The sequence below is a fragment of the Lepidothrix coronata genome, unplaced genomic scaffold (genome assembly GCF_001604755.1).
Source record: "Lepidothrix coronata isolate B3197 unplaced genomic scaffold, Lepidothrix_coronata-1.0 Scaffold105, whole genome shotgun sequence".
Lineage (NCBI taxonomy): Eukaryota > Metazoa > Chordata > Aves > Passeriformes > Pipridae > Lepidothrix > Lepidothrix coronata.
The window spans coordinates 1,706,577-1,721,157 of record NW_016690285.1 but is presented as its reverse complement, the minus strand read 5'-3'; the positions used below and the strand labels follow the sequence as shown (position 1 = coordinate 1,721,157).

General features: G+C 41.3%; 1 protein-coding gene across 1 annotated transcript in view; it reads left to right on the top strand.

The window, feature by feature from the left end:
• Nucleotides 1-805: 805 nt before the first annotated feature.
• NEB (nebulin) overlaps nt 806-14,581 on the top strand; it is a 95,969-nt gene continuing 82,193 nt past the window's right edge. Inside the window, 17 exon segments of the mRNA XM_017823712.1 lie at nt 806-889; nt 2,169-2,234; nt 6,358-6,402; nt 7,363-7,572; nt 8,102-8,209; nt 8,656-8,760; nt 9,079-9,183; nt 9,286-9,390; nt 9,823-9,927; nt 10,766-10,870; nt 11,060-11,167; nt 11,568-11,684; nt 12,328-12,429; nt 12,512-12,619; nt 12,714-12,818; nt 13,187-13,285; nt 13,501-13,605. Of these exon segments, the coding sequence (XP_017679201.1) occupies nt 2,202-2,234; nt 6,358-6,402; nt 7,363-7,572; nt 8,102-8,209; nt 8,656-8,760; nt 9,079-9,183; nt 9,286-9,390; nt 9,823-9,927; nt 10,766-10,870; nt 11,060-11,167; nt 11,568-11,684; nt 12,328-12,429; nt 12,512-12,619; nt 12,714-12,818; nt 13,187-13,285; nt 13,501-13,605 (1,665 nt within the window). The 5' untranslated portion in view covers nt 806-889; nt 2,169-2,201.

Sequence of the window (14,581 nt, the reverse complement as noted above, 5' to 3'; positions counted from 1 at the left end):
GGCAGGGTCAGGTTGGATCTCAGGAAAAGGTTCTTCCCTCACAGGGTGGTTGGGCACTGACCAGGCTCCCCAGGGCAGTGGGCACGGCCCCAAGGCTGCCAGAGCTCCAGGAGGGTTTGGATGATCCTCTGGGACACAGGGTGGGACTCCTGGGGATAGGCCTGTGCAGGGTCAGGAGTTGGACTGGATGATCCTTGTGGGTCCTTTCCAACTCAGTATGTTCTGTGATTCTGTGGGTTTGACTGTTCATTGGGTTCCTTGCAGGTTTTTCCATGCAAGTAGCACTTTTCCTGTGTTCCTGGATCTGTGTCTTCAGCTATGAAACATGTTGTAAGTGATAAAAATATTGACAGGTGATTTGCATCGAGTTGACAAGGGTGAACTTACAGGGTAGAATTAAAGATGTGTTTATACTGAAAATTTAGTTCTCAGCCCAGACTCCTTGCTCTGAAGTTCAGGGATTCTTGAATTGGGACAGTTCTGATTCAGGTGCAATACAGGAATGAAATAAATTCAAATTCCTTGTTCTTATCAACTCTGAAGGAAGAAAACACCCGTGTTTTTTCCATTGGAGTGTTCCCTTGGTCTGCCGGGGGGGTCCATTTCAGCAGAGACCTGGAGAAGCCAGGCCAGACTCTGGTGTGTTTTGGTTTCCTCAGGAGCACCGAGGTGCTCAGCTCCCTTTCCATCCACGCTGCTGGGAACAGGTGGCTGCTCCGGGGTCACCAAGTATATTTAGGGCTGAAACTGGAGCGGGCTGGAGCCGGATTGGCCGTGCTGGCCACACGTGTCCTCGGGAGCCGCTGCACCCGCTCGCTCTCTCCCACTGCTGCTCAGGAGGGAAGACTGGAGAGGCTTTGCTCCAAAGGATATTTGCTGGATGTTGCTGGTAAGAACATTTTAATCGCGTCTGACTTCTTTTCCTTAGAGCAGGACCTTGAGCTGCTTCCCCAGTTGGTCGTTTTTTGGGAGTAGTTGTCATGCCTTGCCCATGGAAGACAAGTCTTCCGCCTGGATAACCAGTTGCAGATTGCAGGAGGAGGAAAGCACCTGGAATCGTGTTTGGGAGTGTAACTGAAGGTTATAACTGTGACAGTTTTTATAGTTTATATCCTTATATGCAATCCCCGCTTCTTGGGTTTAATCACTCACTTTGACCCACTTTTTCACACAACTTGCCGCCCATTAATGGAGTTGTTCTTGATTTATTTTAATAATTAATGATCTGGTTCAACAAATTAACTTTTTGGCAATTTTTCTCACCTCACTGGAAACTAAAAAGGGACAGTATTCCATGTTCCTATATTTAACCTGGGTTACTCGACTTCCCTTGCCTCAGAAGGAATTGCAGTGTAACCAGCTAAACTCAACGGGCAGTTGGCAGGATTAGCTTACACGGCAAATATCCCTGGACTCAGGAGCAGCTGTTCCAAAGCCTCATCCCCTCCCAGCATTAGAAACAGGGCTGCAGGCTCCGGTGGAAAATTGTAGCTCTGCCTCGCAGCAAAATCAGTGTGTTAATTAATTTTTGACAGTAATCTGTGCTTTGTAATTCAGCCAACTCTGTGGAATTTCATCTTTTCCAGGTCTGAAGAAACAGAGAGAAAAAAAGCCACAAGAGCTTAAAAAAAAAACCTCCCAGAGAATCAATATAGGCTCATGCTGGGAAGACAGAAATTGCCTCATTAACCAAAAGACACTTAAAAAAATATTTATTATATTTTTCTACATTAGGCTTTCACTTATGAATGAATATCACAGAATATACAGATAAAGCTCCCATTCAAACTGGAGCTTGAATAATATAACGAAAGAGGAGAGAATAGTCACAGAGAAAAGAAAAATGCTTCATATAATTCTGGTGTAATAAAGAACCCAAATCATACTTCAAGAAATCTCTTCTTTTTTTATTTTCATTGGATTCCAGTATTGGTGTTGCAACTATTGGAATGAAGTATTTGTCCAAAATTGTAACTTATATCAGTATATTTGAAACTTAATCCCATGTTTTTCCATAATAATCAAAGTAGTGCCAGATCCCAGCTTTATTTAGGATCTGACTAGTTACTAACCATGACTCCAGGTGCTTTATGAGCTTGACTTGTCACTTTTCATGGTACTTTTGGGCTAATCCTGTTTATTCATATTTTTATTTGCTGCATGACCAGTGAGTGGGGGAGAGACAGAAGAAAACCTTCAGAATGGAGGAAGAAGAATATGAGGAAGTCGTGGAGGTAAGAAGAAAATCTTAAGAGTAGAAATAATTGTTTCCTGCCTTGTGAATGAATATATTAATCACTTTAATGAGACTCTGCTCAGGAGCATAGGTGGCTGTTTGCTCTCTGAAGATTAGGGGATGATTAGATATCTATTAAATGGCTTAATCAGTAAAGAACCCACAACAAACAACAACAGTTGCTCTCAGCGGAGCAAAGTCTGCTGGTTCCTGCCATAGTTTCTGAGTTTAAATAAGGACTGTAACCCTCCTACACCCACAGCACAAGGTTTCCTCATTACTCTTCTGCTTAATTATAGATGCACTGGGCCATCTCTTCTCCCTGCTGGCTTGCCCTCTGTCACCCAATCCATGCTGGAGAGGATGACTTTGGAAGCCCCTTCCTAGCCTTGCCTCTGTGCCCACTGCAATGCAGAAAGGCAGGAGGTTTGTGCCACCGAGGGACCATGACCAGGTTCAGCCTTAGAAGTTGCAGAGATGGAGCCAGATTTAAGTGGCAGGACCAGGGGAATGGCTTCCCACTGCCAGAGGGCAGGGATAGATGGGATACTGGCGGAAAATTCTTCCCTGGGAGGGTGGGGAGGCCCTGGCCCAGGTTGCCCAGAGAAGCTGTGGCTGCCCCTGGATCCCTGGAAGTGTCCAAGGCCAGGCTGGATGGGGCTTGGAGCAACCTGGATAGTGGAAGGTGTCAGGGTTGGAACAAGATGGGCTTAAAGGTCCCTTCCAATCCAAACCATTCTGTGGTTCCTTGATTCTTTGCCTGTGGAGTTCCATCAGGGATTAATTTGCCAGAGGTCATTTAAACTGAGAGTTCAATTAAAAGAATCCCCAGGAACTGGGGAATTTACAGTTTAGGATTATGAGCAAATGCCACTGGAGCAATGACTTTGCTATTGAAACAGTCCATGAGGTCAACAGAGTGGTCTTACCTGTTGCATTATTGCTATTCTGAAATTAACTTATGTGTCATTAAATACATAAATTATTGTAGCAAGTTGCTCAGTGTTTGAGGAAAAGAAGAGTATAAACGCAGACACCTCACAACTCATTGTCACCACACAGCGTTTGGTGAGCTGTTGATTTTAGGTGATGTGAGGGCACTGAGCCCTGGCTGCAGACTAAAAATTTCAAACAGTGAATGAAGTAAAGCCAAATGGATTAGTTAAATGTGTTTTGGAAAATAAAGAGTTAGCACTCATAAAGTCCATTTAAAGGCATTGTACCACCTAGTTACAAAACACCAGCTTTCATTAAATTTCCTATTAGCACTTATAATTGCCTTCGTGCTTCCTGAGCATAGTGTGCTCTCAGTAATAGGTATTTATTTGCTGTCAAAGTTTATTTATTCCAGCTGGAATTATGTTATGTTGGTCTTTCTGTCTTTCTGTTGGGCTTTCTGTTTCATCCTTTGTTTTTAATTTTCAGTGACCACCTTGCTGCAGCCACATCCCTCAGACAGACCAAGGTGGCACTGCCTTAGTAGCTTCCCTCAGTCAGGGTACTCACGGTGAGAAATTACATAAAAGAGGAACAACGGCATTTGGCGGAATTTTAATGCAGATTAAACCTTTCCAGAGTTTTCTTAACTAAAAGCCCACTTTTATACGAATTCATGATTTTAAACCTCCAAGAGTTGTATCAGAAATTAATCTTCTGAAAGAATTGGAAGATGGTTGTTGAATATTGAGTAGCTGAGGCAATGCCAAGCATTTTAAGATACTATTTTTTTAATTTCTCTGGAATTACTAACCCGTACTTGACGTTGTAGCCGTTTTGTGACGGGAATGACACAAACTTTTGCTGGTGAGTTACTTGAGGTGTTGTGGAAGGATTGTGGAAAGTGTTGTGGAAGGTTTTGTGGAAGATTTTGCAGAAGGTTTGGTGGAAGATTTTGCAGAAGGTTTGGTGGAAGATTTTGCAGAAGGTTTGGTGGAAGGTTTTGTAGAAAGTTTGTGGAAGGTTTGGTGGAAGGTTTGTGGAAAGTTTTCGGAAGGTGGGTCCAGGACGTCTGGGCAAGAGAGCAGAAATCGCCCCCAAACAACCCAATATATCACAGGTTGGGAAGTACGAGCCAGTTGCATCAACTAACTTTGAGGAACAGCTCTGGCGAAAGGGCCTAAATTTCAATGAGAATTTTTTTAGGTCTCGATTCAAAGGGCTTTGTGCTGCCGCAGTTTTTGGCAAGTGACCCCGAGCAGGTACCGCCGAGGAGGTTTCCAAACATGAACCCCACGTTTTACATTTTCTCCTTTCTGGCAGTTCGGCACCTCATGGATACAATCCATGCCGGTTACTACAGCGGGTGCGGCAATGTCCATAAATGCTTTTTTCCCTCAACTGGCAGCGAGCGGAGACGTTCGAGGGCGGAGATGCCTGAGGGCGAAGACCCGATCGGCGCGCGGCCCCCTCAGCGCGGCCGCCATTTAGCGCCCGACGGCGCCATCGCGCGGCCGCGGCTGGAAATGGCGGCTCGGGGCTCCCTTCAGGGGTGATGGAGGGCGAGCGTAAGGATGGAGAATTGCGGAGTTATTAATGCTGGAAACCACCTCCAAGGTCATCAAGTCCACCCCCATGCCCGCCAAACCATGTTGTGAAGTACCACGTCTACTCGTTCGTCGAACACTTGCAGGGATGGTGACTCCACCACATGCCTGGGCAGCCCGTTCAATGTTTAACCACTCTTTCAGTGAATAAATGTTTCCCAAAATCCAATCTAAACGTCCCCTGGCACAACCAGAGGCTGTTTCCTATAGTGCTGTCCACTGTTCTCTGGGAGAAGAGCCAACCTCCATCTTGCTCCCCCGTCCTGTCAGGGAGTTGCAGAGCCAGAAGGTCCCCCCTGAGCCTCCTTTTCTCCAGGCCAAGCCCCCCCCCAGCTCCCTCAGCCCCTCCTGCTGCTCCAGACACTTCCCCAGCTCCATTTCCCGACTAGGAGAGATGTTCCGTGGAACCTGCTACTCACAACCAAGCAAGAAGTGGTGGAAGATGCCAAGGTCAAGGGCAGCCATGGCTGCTGTGACCACAGGACTCGTGAAGTTGAAGATTCAGAGAACAGTGAGGAAGATAAACAGAATTACAATCCCAAACTTCAGAAGGACACATCTGGGGCTGTTCAGGGAAGATCCTGTGGGGCCCAGGGGAGCTGAGTGATCTTCTAGGATGATTTTCTCAGAGCACATTGTTCAATCCAAAGTGCAGAAGTCAAACACAGCAGGAGGCTGGTGTGGAGGAACGCGGAGCCCCGGACTGAGCAAAATCACAAAAAAAAGAAATACACTGAAGGTGGAAGCAGGATCAGGACACTTGGGAGGAACATAAAGACTTAAAACCTTACAAACTCCATTCCTTCAACTTGATGTTCAAGAAAGGCAAGAAGGAAGATCCAGAGAATTACCTCACTTCATTCTTTGGGAAGGCCATGGAGCAAATGATTTCAGAAGCTATTTCTAAACACATGAAAGACAGGAAGGTCGTGAGGAGCAGTAAACGTTGAGTTATCAAGGGCAAAACAGTGGCTGACCCATCTCATTAGTGTTTATAATGAGTTCACAGCTGCTGTGGACAAGGGGAGAGCAGTGAAGGTTGTGTATCTCGACTGCTTCGGGGAGACCTCTTTGTATCACCAGATTCATGAGATGTGGGGTAAATAGAGGACAATAAAGTGGGTGGAAAATTAGCAGGCTCAGAGTTGAGATCAGTAGGACAAAGCATAACTGGCAGCCAGTAATTATTGGTGTCCTTCAAGGATCTGTAGGTAGGAACAACTCCGAGGACAGGCTTAGAGAAACATGCTACAGCCCCCTCAGAGCATCACCAAACAACTGGAAAATGCTGGAGTTTAAATGCTGATTCTTTTACTATGGTCATCATTGCCTTCCCTCTTGTGGGTAAAATTAGATAACATCCTTCATTAATTACTTGGATGATGATTAGTTGAGGAATGTATGGAAAAAATCCAATCATTAATGCAAAAAATGAACGGATATTCAGAATTACTCCATCAGTACCTGTGAACTGCAGCCCTGTTCCTCCAGAAGTGTGGTTTTAAAACAGCTTCACAGAAACTACAGTTTGCTAATCTGACCTAACAATGATTTTTTTCCTCTTTTTTTTTTTAATAGTACTACATTGAGGAGACAGTTGTTGAGGAGGGTGAGCCACATGAGGTAAAGGTCCCTGTCATTATTCATATAGCGTCTATATGCATGTAATTAATGTGTAACTCTAAATTAGTAGCCTTTTTGTATTCTGAGGTTTAATTTTTCACATTAAACTCACAGATAGCACCGAAGAGTTGCTGTTTAATACTTTATTTCCTCTGCTGTGGGATGATCTAGAGGAATACTTTACATGTATCAGTTTTGTTCCGATCCCCTTGGGCAATTTCCCAAAAAAACTGATGGTTTGCAGATTTCTCTTTATGTCACTGGTAACAAATATTTGGGTCACCAAGGATTTGTTGCCACAATTTGAAATTCTATTTATAAAATAGATATATCTCAACTCTCTCTTATGTTACCATGAAATACTCTTTATGGCATAGGTTTGTGCAGAAACCAAAGCTATTAAATGTTCAATTCTTGATGTATTTTCAGTTCTATCTCATACTGCTGCAAACAGCTATCAGAAATCTGACCTTAAAGTCAATTTTTTTATAAAAAATCTTATATTAAATAAAATCTGACTCTCATTTAGGTGATTTTGGAGCACGTTTTTAAGTTGTAATAATTATTTTTGATTGCTTTTCATTAGAACCATAGTGTTAAAATTATTGCTTGCAGACCATAATAATGTTTATCTGTTGATAAACAAGAATATAAACTATTTAAATTCATTGGGAGTTATACATATTAAACAGAGGCTTCCAGATCCTCTGGTGAATAATTACTTGAGTTTGATACAGAAACCAGCCAGAAATTTAATTCTTTGTGGCTTTTTTAGGTTGGGTGATGTATAGTAGGAATAATGGATAATCCCAGCAGGAAAAATGTCACTGGTTTTTTGTCTCCATGTAGATCTGGATAAGCTGAGCACCCTTTTACTCTCTCAGGGAGGTGAAAAATGCTTATAATAATGAATTTTTAGAGCTATAAAGCATGTAATTATTTTGATTTCTTTATTCCCAGGTGGTCACTGAGATCACTGAGACTGTCAGCACAGAGTTCACAGGTCCTGAAACTACCACAACCACCTACACTGTCGAGGAGGACAAACCTCCTGGGGAGGATGCAGCACCTCCAGCCAGGAAAAAGACAATCCGGACAAAAGTGGACCCATCCAAGTTTTTGACGCCTTACCTGGAACACAGCAACAAAATGAAGGACCTATTCAGTGAGGTAAGATTGTCCCACGTCTTTGATTTCTTGAGGAACACCCTGGAAAGATTGCATAGGGATTGTTTGATTATTATGTTGCAAAAGACTAAATTTATTTTTAATTTTATACTTAATATAATAATAATACCAATAGTCAATTCTTAATTATCATGCAACAATGGATCTATACTAATATAAATTATAGATTTAATATATCAATTATATATATAATTTTTATGTATTGTATATAATTATTATTAACAGTAGCTTAATATCAATATTAAGCTACTAAGGAGAATATAATCAATTAAAGGCGATCCAAGCCAGACTGAAGTTAGAGATGGATTTTTTCCTGTTGTGTCAGATGGAATAAAGTCAGTTGGTTAAAATAAGCACAACTGCAAATGTAATTGAGTAATGCTCGTTTCTATTACTAAATAATCACCCCAAATTCTTATCCTAACCAGATAAATGTGGCAATAATTGCCAATAGGTTTCTGTCAGAGCTTTAGGCTTTGTCTTATTTGTGTTTGTCATTGTTTTCTTCCAGAACAAGTACAAAGAAAAATTTAGAAAAGAGAGAGGAAAGCCTTATGCTTCCACAATTGATACCCCAGAAATTCGGAGGATCAAGAAAGTGCAGGACCAGCTCAGTGAGGTGAGTGGCAACTGCATGAGAAAACAATGTTTAGTGAGTACTTAAGAAGCAAATTAAGTCTGAATTTTGGGTGTTGGATAAGAAGTGATAATTCCAACCAAGCTGCTGTTTTGCCATGGGAATGTGGCTACATTGGTTTGGCACTACAGCCAGTGTTTACGTGGGGATGGACTGGGAAATGGAGCTACACTGCATATCCTGGGATGGACCTCTCATTGTACAGTGGAAGTGCTCTAGCTTGGAATCCCACCTCTTGAACCTCTCTCAAAGCTGCATTTCTTCCTCAGTTAATTCCCCAAATCCATTGGTTTCCGTAGGCTTCATTTCCAGATCCGTTCAGGTTTGGGATGTTCACAACATCAAGTGTCAAAACGTTGATATTCTGATTTTCTTTAAGAGAAAAAAAGCAGTTTTGCTGTAGAATAAGTTGGGTTTTGTGCCTCCAGGTTAAATACCGCATGGCTGGGGAAATTGCCAGGACTATTTGCCACGTGGATGAAAAGGCCATGGACATAGAACATGCCAAGAAAGTGTCCCAGCAAGTGAGCAAGGTGAGTGGGTTTGACTGTGTGAACATCTGTGGATCACGAAGTTGCTGATATGAATAAAGTTCTGAGCTAAAGCAATGTTTATACAGCAATTTAGAGGCGCAGGGAGGGACAGCAGAGAAGTTGGTATAAATGTATCTTATAAATATAAATACAATCTTAAATGTTTCCATTTGCTGCCTTCAAATGTCACTGGACCGAGGCTTTCACTTTGAAATAATCTCAAGAGCTGGTAGTTTATTCGCAATATTTACACAATATTCACAAAAGTAAATAATTTTCTAGTGATTGAGTGACCAACTGGCTGCTCTTTCCTTCCAGGTATTATATAAACAGAACTGGGAGGAGAATAAGGACAAGTACCTGCTGCCCCCTGATGCTCCAGAGCTTGTGAATGCAATAAAAAACACAGCAATGTTCAGCAAGGTAAGAGAAAACAATGCCAGCTCTAAGCAGCTGAAGTGAGAGAAGCTTTCCAAGGCACAGATTAATTCATAATGAGCATTCTGGTGTTCTTCTGGGTTTCAGAAACTCTACACTGAGGAGTGGGAAGGAGACAAAACTCTGTTTTATCCCTACAACGACAGCCCAGAGCTCAGGAGGGTGGCACAGGCTCAGAAGGCTCTGAGTGATGTGAGTACCAAACACAGTTGGGTTCTGGCATAACTTGGTAGATTATTTCTATTCTACACTATAGTTTTATAATATTTGAAATTAAATATTTGAATAAAATGATTTCAGATGGAGAAACTCCCTCCCAGGGTTGGCTCTAAGTCCAGTTCACCATTGTGGGTCTGCAAATGTGTCTCTAAAACAGCGATAAGCAAAGTCAGGAATTGGCAGGGCTGTGGGATTTGCTGATATTTGGATACCTGGAACTCTCCAATCGGGGATTTCAGGTCAAGATTTCAGTGAATTTTGCAGATGTTCACTGTTGGTTGAAGGGGTTCCTGCTGCAGTGGCTGTGGGCAGAACTGCTGCAGTTAATGGGGTGGGAGCAGAGCTGAATGTTCTGGTGCTCAGCTTGGCAGTTATTGGAAATCTCTGTTTCTTCCCCATTTTCAGATTGTCTACAAAAAAGGGCACGACGAGCAGAAAGCCAAATTTACCTCCCTGCCAGATCCCCCCGATGTGGAACTGGCCAAGAAGGTGACGAGGCAGCTGAGCAATGTGAGTAGGATACAGTGGCTTTTCCTGTGGAAACCTCACTTTGGGAGTTAGAGAGGCAAAAAGGTACCTAAAGAGAGAAAAAGAGAAAGAAAAGATATGCAGGAAGACCAAAGTTGCTGAAGAAACTGGAACCAAGTTGTATAATCTTGTAAGGCAGAATTAGGATTTTAACTCAGTTCAGAATTTAGGACAAGCATGATTTTATTTATTTTATTGTGTATTGAACATTATCTGCTCCTTAAGATTAGAGAGTTACACTGTTCACTTCTGGTTGCAGAACCACTCATAAAATATACTGAACCCATCTGGAAGGTGAAATAATTTTGTTTAGAGAAAACTTCTGTAATCTTACGATTCCACAGTTTAGAAGGTAAATTGTCATCAAGAAGATTTTGTAACACGTAAAACCCAAGATCAGTATCATAATTCTTTGGAATGAATAAAATAACAAACAGCAATAACAGTAAATTCTTACTTCACTAATGGGCAACACTATGTCCAAATATTATGTGAGCAGTGAGAAAACAGAACGAAAGGAATGTGTTAGTGAAGTATCACAGAGAGATTTTCTTATTAATGACTTTGTTCAAAAAGAGATTATTTGTGCCACCTATTCACCCTTTTCAGGTCAGGGGAGGAACTAAGAGCAATAACTGAACCCTGAAGTGGTTTGGTCAAATCATATTTAAAGTGTTTTTGACAATAGCTACTGAAGTGTTTAAAAGGCAGATGTAAAATGTGAAGCCACTTTAAAAATACAACTGTGAAAACCAAACCTGTCAAGGGAAAACAAAGCTGTGTCTTGGGGATTAAATTTGATTGTTTGATTTCCTTATAGATTAATTACCATGAGGACTATAAAAACAAAATCAAAGGCAAGTGGAGTCAAACTCCGTGCTATGACGTGGCCATTGCAAAAATGAATGCAGAAAATCTAAGTATGGTGAGTGGATTCTTCAGGGAATCTTGACCAGCTTTATCCTTTGTCTGTGTTAACAAGGAAAATACTGATATAATTTGCCTGCTCCTCTGGTGATATTTCTCCTTTCCTAAATAAGCCACTCTGTGGATGTCTGATTGCAAAGTAAGTGCATTTGATATATGGTTTTCTGTCTGTCTCTGTTCCCAACAGAGGAAGTACCAGGAAGACTTTGAAAACATGAAAGACCAAATCTACTTCATGCAGACTGAAACCCCAGAGTATGAAGCCAACAAGAGAGCTTCAGAGAACGTCAGTAAGGTGAGTTCTGGGTGTGCCATTTGCTCAGCTTGAGAACAGTCCCACAGTCAGACAAGTTGGTGCTGAAACTGTTTTGTCAGGACCTTTCATGGTCTTTTGCCACCATGAATGGGAAGTTATGTAACCAGGGGTATTTTTTTCTGAAAAATTCAAGATTGTAGTATAGATTAAAATCATATCCCAGACTGGGTTGGGCTGGAAGGGACCTTAAAGCCCATCTTGTTCCAGCCCTAACACCTTCCACTATCCCAGGCTTCTCCAAGCCCTGTCCAACCTGGCCTTGGACACTTCCAGGGATGGGGCAGCCACAGCTTCTCTGGGCAATTGCACAGGTTAGTGAACATTTGGCTTTTAATACTGATTTTTAAAACCCTGCCCTTTTTGTTTTTATTTTTTCAAGGTAAAATACAGAGCAGACTATGAAAAGAAGAAAGCCATTGCAGATTATAACGTGCTTCCTGCTACAGAGAACCCATTGCTGAAGCAATTAAAAGCTGCAGGCAATATTCTCAGTGATGTAAGTATCATGAGTTTCAGTCTTGTCCAAGAAACCAAACTCTTCATTTCTCCCCAAGGCCTCTCCTTTGCATCTCTTAGTAGTTTTAGTTTTGTATTTGTATTTGTATTTGTCGTGAGGTGCCCCCGAACCAGAACAGGTCAAGTAAAGAGTCATTTCTCCAGGGATGAGTGGGGCTGTAGCAGTGGCATGTGGATAGCTAGTTACTTTATAATTCATTTAGATCCCTGTGGATAATGGATCACAAGAGGGCAGTTCTTCCCTTACTGGTTTAAGGAATTTCAAACGATACAATCATGATAAAATACGTGGTACTTTTACATATGTTGTATTCTGGTTACTCACTGTAACAGCCTTCTCAATTTCTCTCCTCTTGCTGTTTTCATCTGCATGGAAAGAGATTACATATTTTTCAGTGTCAGAACTTCAAAAACCGTTAGTCAGACCTTTCTGGCTTCCCTTACAAACCTAAAAAAAAGTTACTTTAAAAAATCATTGGGAAAATAGTACCAGCTGTTCCTCAGTCCTGCGGGAAATCTTCTCTTTGCAACCATTTCACAGGTTTCCTCTTGCAATTTTTAACGTGCCATGGGTGAGTTGCAGTGAAATCTCCTGCGTTATCTGACCTTATTTTCTCTTGCAGAAATTATACAAAGAAGCCTATGAACAGTCAAAAGGCAACAAGATGAATTACTGTGACACCCCCAAGTTCCAGACCGATGCCGCTCTGAAGAATTTCAGCGACGTACGTGTTTGATTTATGTTGTGTCCTTCAGTCCTGACCCTCTGGATTACTTTTGTTCATCAACTCAGGGTTGTTTTCCCAGGTGAAATACAAGGAGGCCTATCAAAAGAATATTTTGGGGCACTATTTGGGCAGCTTTGAGGACCCACATCACACGCACTGCATGCAAGTCGAAGCTATGAAGAGCGATGTGAGTGTGGCCGTTGTCCTGTTTTCCCCACCACACCTTCCTTTCAGAGAAAGCTCAGTTGTGGTTTCTTACTGAATGTTGATTTTGCTCCTAGAAAAACTACAAAGCAGATTATGAGGAGGAAAAGACAAAATGCTACTTCCCCCAGACCATAACTCAAGAGTATGAAGCGATTAAGAAGTTGGAGCAATGCAAAGACGTAAGTAAAGAACAGGAGTAGAAATTACCTGAGTGACTCCTCTTAACTTCAGTGCTTTTCAATTTGGCTTGACGAGCTTAAGCGACTTTTAAAAACCTCCATCCCTGTTTTAGAGCCTTTTGTGACATCTAGTGTTCGAGACAGATATTGCACAATCCCTTTTTTAATAAGTAAAACCACACAATTAAAGGAATAGTTCCAAAATGAAGAATGAACCTCAAGCATTCACCTGCTTAACTCAACATATTTTAAAATTAATCCTTTGAAAGTACTTAAGTTACTTTATTCATAATTTTTGTTTACTTTATCAATACTTGGAAAATACTTTTTATGCCTCTTCTGCCAATGTATTTTTTATCTTCCTTCAGCACACCTACAAAAAGCATCCTGATCAAATCAAATTCACTGCAGTCACTGACTCTCCAGTACAGAAGCAAGCAGAGATCAACAGCAAACAGCTGAGTGATGTGAGTAAACTCAGCAAACATTACCAATTTCTGCCCTCTCTCACTTCATCATCCAGTTTTAAGAGAACCCCTGAAATAAATGTCTAGGTGACTGTGTGTGTATATTCACAGTTCCAGTGGAAAATCACCTGGAAATCACATCTTTTTTTAATAGTTTTTTTAATCTACAATTAAATTTTGGGCTGCTAAATTTCTTTCTTTGTTTTTCCTGGCAGATACTGTATAAATCCAAAGGTGAAGAAATAATTCACAAGTACCACCTCCCTCCTGATGTGCCCCATTTCATACAGGCCAGAGTTAATGCCTACAACATCAGTGATGTGAGTATATTTGGAATTTAGAGCTCTTGATCCAAATGAAGTTTCTGTTAAGTTCACCTTTTCTTCGAGAACTGTTGCAAAATGGGATTGGAAGAATTAGGAGCAAGGGGATATGATCTGAAAAGTGGTGCTATTCCTCTCCTATCCCAAATGCCCAAGCTCTGAATTCGGCTCAACTTTTGCTTTTGTGCTTGTTAAGCAAATTTTTGAGCTGTTTGAGCATTCATGAGCATAAACACATTTCAGTGCTTTAGTGCTATAAACTGAGTGAGAAAACCAGCATGATGTTATTCAGATTCCTATACTTTAGGAGACTTATATCATTTATTTTTATATAAACCATTACACGGGCAAGCAGTACAAGGTCTCTGTGTGTTGCTTCCTGCTGCTGGGCTTTTAAAGGGGAATTCCACTAGGAAGATAAGAATGCTTTTTCCTGCCATTCAGCTACCAGTCTGCCTGCTTTCCCTCCCTACTTGCATCCATCCAACACCATAAAGATCTCCACTGACAGTATCAATTGTATTGCCTTTAAGATATTAAATTTTTGGTGGCATTATCGGTCTTCCAGGAACTAGATAAAAGCTGCTATCGCCTTTAATAGCCTTGAAATGCAAATATTCTGTCCAAACTGATAATAAAAAATCAGCCAGACTGGTTTCTTCAGTCGTTTCACACCACAAGGGCTGTGTTTGAAGCTGACAGGAAAAAAATTTCTGAAGGTTCAGTCAAATGAGAAAAGGCTTTGCAAAAATGCCACTGATGGAGTTGTTCTAAATAAAAATTTCCAAAAATCCTTGTGGATTTAATGATTGTCTTTGTAGCAGATTTATTTATCCAAATAGAACTGCAGTTTTTGTGCAGGTGAACGTTTTTCCTTGAAATTTCTCAGACTAAACTGAATATTTTGATTCCGTAACTGTAATAAAAAATAACACTTGGTTAGAATTGTTGCTCCTAACATTGTGAATTCCTT